This window comes from Octodon degus, unplaced genomic scaffold, assembly GCF_000260255.1.
Source record: "Octodon degus isolate 3935 unplaced genomic scaffold, OctDeg1.0 scaffold00104, whole genome shotgun sequence".
NCBI classification, from domain to species: domain Eukaryota; kingdom Metazoa; phylum Chordata; class Mammalia; order Rodentia; family Octodontidae; genus Octodon; species Octodon degus.
In genome coordinates this window covers 6755583-6761283 of record NW_004524680.1, presented here as the reverse complement: position 1 = coordinate 6761283, position 5701 = coordinate 6755583, and the positions used below count along the sequence as shown (strand labels likewise).

The following is a 5701-nucleotide window of genomic DNA, read 5'->3' as shown; positions in this document are numbered from 1 at the left end:
AAAAAAAAAAAATTAAAAAAAAAATAAACAAATCAATAAATAAATTAAACCTCCCCTAGAAATATCAGGCTAACATTACAGGGGGACACTTGTGAGAAGGGCTTTCTACTAAGTAACTGTTTGTGAGATTGTATGTAAAACACAAAACTAGGGAAAAAAACTGAATGTCATAAAAAGTTTATTTTAAAAAGACTATACTTCAATTTGTACAAGTAGGTATTAAGATATAGTTTCCCAGCCTGAACCATTCCCTTTTAATAATCCATCTGACAAAACTACCAATATTGAATTGGTACAAAGGTAACAGAAAATTATATATGATTTGTATGAAAAAGTTTAACCTTAAGTCTAAATTCTACCAATCTCTTTATTTTGCTTAAAATAATAAAAGCATTTAAGGTACAGAGCAGCGAGTTCACTAATCTGATTACTATAAAAAGAAAGGAAAAACACGACCTTAATTAGCTTGTTCACCACTGGTCACCTCTGCCCCCTTATAGATGAACACAGACTAGTGGTGGAGAGCCAGAAGGAAGTATTTGCCAGAACTTGATCAAAGCAAATGTTTTCTGAAAATTTACATACTGCACTCAGTTTTTTGAAATAACTGCTACCTGTTCATGCCTCAATTTTAGAAACAGTCCCTCAGCTGTACCGCCTGCTCTTTCACCAGCTCTCCTACCTCTTGCGAACCAAAGAAAGCCCTTTACAACACAAACTCCTCCAGTTACTAGGAACAGTATTTATGTCCTCAGGTTTCCAAACACCTGGGACAATCTCCAGAGAAGCACTTACTGTACTGTGCTACCATTAAAACCATGATACCAACCCCACCCTGCCATCCCTGTGAATTTGAAGGAAGAAAAACAAGGACTTTTAAAAAAGACTGTTATGATTTGAACCTTCAGTGTCTCACCAAAGTTCACATTTGATCCACAAGGTGGTGCTATTGGGAAATGGCATGGACTTCAGGAGGCAGGGCCTAGTAAAGAGTTCCTGGAGCTGGGTGCTCTTGAAAGGGATTGTGTGATCCTGATCTCTCCTCTTCCATTTTTTCTCCTTTATGAGGTGAGGGGCAATGTGCTCTGTCATGCACTCTTGTCATGTTTGTTATGTTGCCTTATCAGAGGCCAAAGCAACAGAGTCACTTAGTCATAGACAGAACCTCCAAAATATGAAGCCAAAATAAACCTTTTCTGTTTATAAACTAATTAACCCAGAAATTTTATTATAATAATGCAAAGCTCACTAATACATAATTTTTACATACCCAGAACTTAGCACAGTGTTTAGTGTATAACATATATTCAGTTTCCAAAAAAATCCTGTTCCATCTGGAGTTATACAAATAATTCAAAAATTGTATCTTCTGGGGGCTGGGGAAGATAACTCAGCTGTCTAAGTAGCTGCCCATCAAGCTCAAGGACCCTGGTTTGATCCCCTGTACTGCATGCCATGCTAGTCCTAGAACCAGGTGTGCAGTGCCAGCCACTAAAACTGGGCCTGGTGTGCATACCTGTAATCCTGGCACAGGTTAGGCTGAAACAGGAGGATCACTATGAGTCTGAGCTGTGTAGTGAGACCCGATACCAAATAAATAAAAGAGCAAACAAATAAAATAAAAATTACGCCTTCTAGAAAATCGGTTTCTTATAAGTAGTAGGGGGCTATTTTGTTTTGTTTCCTTGTATTCTTCCAAGATTTAAAAGAAGAACAAATCAATACCACTGTGTAATAACTAAAATATGACTCGGCTGTTATTTTTCTAAGAACTTAGATGTCACATAAAAAGAAAGTACTTACCCTTACATCAGTTGCATCTCCATGTCTGATAATACTGGCCCAGGTGGTTGGCTCACTATTGCTTTCAAAATAATGAAAGACTTTTAATACTCGCTCCATCGCACCAGGAGAACGTTCCATGCCAGTACCCAGGTGAGGCTTAGCACTTGAATTTGGTGTATGATTCAAGTTTGGGTCAAGGTAAGCAGCTGCCATTATTTTGCTAGATGCTAGGTATCTGTCATATTCTGTTGAGAAAAAAAAATACTTTTCAGTGTTCAATATTTGATATCTGCTAATTACAGTATGTTTGAATTTCTATTATCAACACTGTTTTCTTTCCTTTCTCCATCACCTACCACATGCACAAGACTGAGGAAGAGAGGGATCTCACCTACCAAAATAATCACTGCCCCCACTAAGCAGTATAAATCACAGTAGCATAATAAACATTTGTTTGCTGCCTACTTCAGAGAAAAAAAGTCTTTATGTAAGTTGACTTTATACATATTAGGCAATGAAAATCTTCAAAACAAACTCCTTGCTTAACAAAAGAATGAGCCACAGAACACCTGAAAACAAAACCAAAACTGCACAAACAAGTACATTTTCTTCAAGTATGTAACGGGACTAGTTTGAAGATGATTAGATTCCTACTAAGAAAAGTCCTAAAGTCCAGATTTTAAAAACGAAATTTTTTTCCCTGAACATATCATTGTTGGGTACGTATTTTCTGTATCCAGTTCATCCACTGATGATGTTTTTGGTTCAAAGCACAAACATGAGGCAACAGAATGCCACAGATGGCGAGAAGACCTGATTCCCTAACAGCTGCCTCTTCCCACAGAGCCATGGCTGCTTAGAGCCGAAGAGCCAGAAGAGTCAAGAAATGGCAACTAATCAGAGGAGGGTTTTGGGCAGCAAGGAGCCAGTTAAGCTGGCAAAGAAAAGGAGAGTGGAGATTGAGTCCAATGTAATACTGGGTATCCCTCAGGGCAATCAAAGAGTACTGAACCCCAGCCAAGAAAGAGCTTCTAAAGGCAAAGTGTAGGACAAGTCAAAGGGTCCAGGAAATAGGCCTCAGAATCTAAGACATATTTCAGTAAGAACAGTGGGACATAAGAGTAAAGGAGGCTTCAGCAGCTGGAGCACAGTCTCTGCTCAAAACCATTATAGATTGGATTCAATGACCAGGTTCCATCTATCTACAAGGAAAAGGGTCAACATTTTGCACAGAAAGATGGTAACAACCAAAGCAGGAATGATATTTCTTTATTGCAAAATATTTCCATTTAGTATGCCAAGAAGGTGGGGGAAGGGGGCACAGATCAAGAAAAAAACAAACAAATATACATACATATATATATATATATATACACACACACACACATATATATTTAGAAATATTTTTCTAAGCATGGAAAATACGATACAAAGATGAACAAAAGACATGAATAATGAATACAGTGTAGTAAGTATCAGCAAGAATGTGGGAAAACTGGAACCTTCATACATTGCTAGTAAAATGTAAAATAGTATATTCACAATGGAAATAGTCTGGCAGTTTCTAAAAAGATTAAACAGAACTACCATATGACCCAACAAATCCAATAGTAGAAATATATAAGAGACTAAAAATATACATGCATATCATCAGTGGATGTACTGGATAAAGAAAGTATGTACCCAACAATGATATGCTTAGGGAAAAAAAAAAAAATGAATGAAGTACTGGTGCATACTACAACATAATGAACACAGAAAATTATTCAGTAGAAACCAGAGGGCTGTCCAAATAGCTCAGCAAATTAAAGCACCTGCAAGCAGGTACAGGAGCCAGGGGTTTGATCCCCGAGCCTGCCATGCTGGCCCCACGCCCAGGGTGTGCTGAGACAACTGAGACTGAGCATGGTGGTGCACATCTGTAATTCCTGCTCTTGGGAGGCTGTAAACAGGCAGATCACTACAGGTCCAATCTAGTGGTGAGACTCTGAACACCCTGTAGACCCTTCCCTAAAATACAAAAAAAAAAAAAAAAAGAAAGAAAAAAGAAAACCAAACAGGCCACGAAATACGAGCCCACTTATACAAAAGTCTAGAATATACAAATATACATAGAAGGAAGCAGATCACTGGCTGATAGGGATAAGTGATGATGTTAGAAATGACTGCTAACAGGAAAAGTTTCTTTGGTGATGATGGACATATTTTGGAATCAATACAGTGGCAATGGATGTACAACACTGTGAATAAAACTATAAAGTCCTCAACTGTACACTCTGAAATGGCTAAAGGGGTAAATTTTATGTTATGGAAATTTTATTTCAATAAAAATGTAGAGGGCTGGGGAGATAGCTCAGCAGAATAAGTGCTTGCCTGGCAAGCGCTAGGGCCTGAATTCAATCCCCGGTTCTGCCAAAAATAAAAATAAAAAGAAATCAATAAAAATGTGACTATACAAAAGAACAGTTGAATGATTTTTAAACAGAGGAGGGAGGCAGGCCAAACAGTTCCTAAGATGTGAGGAAACAAGAATTCTAATTGGGACTTCTATCTGGTACAGTTTTTATGGAGGGGTACTTGGCAAAGTCTAAAGTACACGTGCTTTTTATCTCTGCTAATTCAGCAGTTCCACTGCAAGGAATTACACCAAAGATTAACTGCTCTGGACTCACCTTGTAGATCCAAAACTCCTATGTTGATAACTATTCCTCAATATTAGTATAATAGCATATGGGGGTCTTTGGGAGATAATTAAAATGAGATGATGTCACAGGATTGGGGCCTCCATGACAGGCTTACTATACTCATGAGAGAAACAAATAGCCTGCTTCCTGCCTTAACAACCTTGTAACCTACAATCTGAAGAGGGCCCTAGCCAAACAAGGCACCTGAATCAAGAACTGTTTCTTTTGTTTATACGCTACCCAGTTATGTCTTTTCTTAACAGCAATCCAAACTGATTAAGACACATATTTAGAAGAATATTAGAATGCATATCCATTAGTTTATTCACTGCAGGGAAAGTAATGGAAAACACCTAAATACACACACAAACACTATGGTACATTCTCATAATGAAGTATTACGAATCTGTTGGGCAGAGAGGCAAGAGGAAGATCCCTATAATTGAAAAAGTATGAATTCCAGGACATACATTAAGGATTATACAAAATCCGAAGCATAAAGGATAGGCACAAAGTAACTTTTGTAAAAAAAAAAAAAAAAAAAAAGGGAAATAAGAAAATATAATTGTATCCATTTGGATTGTATTTCACCAGCCAAAAGCCCACCTAGTAGAAACAAGACCAATGAGACAATGGGATGGGTGGAACCAGGATGGAAAAGGGAATAATGGAGAAAACAGTATGGATGACACTTATGCACATACCCAGAGAGCAGCCTTCTTCTAAATGCTGACTGAAGATATCAGCAAACTTGACCTGATTTTGAATTTGACATAATTCTCAACAGAATAAAATTATATTCACAAGTATACATAAAATATTTACTAAAATTTGGCCACATGGTAGGTGAAAAAGCAAGATTCAACAAGTATCAATGGTCTAAAATTATTCAGCTAGATAACAATAACAAAATGGTAACCAGATATTCCATTACTTGGAAATTAATCAATATGTATCAAGTGGAGACGACCCAGGCCTCGGGATCCTGAACAGATCCAGAGTGCAGGCCCGGCGAGTGAGTGAGACGACAGAGGCCGCGGGATCCTGAACAGACCCAGAGTGCAGGCCCGGCCAGTGAGTGAGACAACAGAGGCCGCGGGATCCTGAACAGACCCAGAGTGCAGGCCCGGCCAGTGAGTGAGACAACAGAGGCCGCGGGATCCTGAACAGACCCGGAGCACAGGCCGGCCAGTGAGTGAGATGACCAGGGCCGTGGGATCCTAAACAGACCC

At 38.6% G+C, this 5701-nt stretch overlaps 1 protein-coding gene across 5 annotated transcripts in view; it reads right to left on the bottom strand.

Moving 5' to 3' along the window:
* Nucleotides 1–5701, bottom strand: part of Ptk2 (protein tyrosine kinase 2) — a 365697-nt gene that overhangs the window by 231229 nt on the left and 128767 nt on the right. For 4 of the 5 annotated variants that reach the window (XM_023723973.1, XM_023723974.1, XM_023723975.1 and 1 more), the window contains one exon: nucleotides 1804–2030. In XM_023723973.1, coding sequence (XP_023579741.1) covers nucleotides 1804–1998 — 195 coding nt within the window. In that variant the 5' untranslated portion in view covers nucleotides 1999–2030. Of the gene's footprint in view, nucleotides 1–1803; nucleotides 2031–5701 lie in introns of those variants that run through there. The other variant, XM_023723977.1, reaches the window with a different exon arrangement.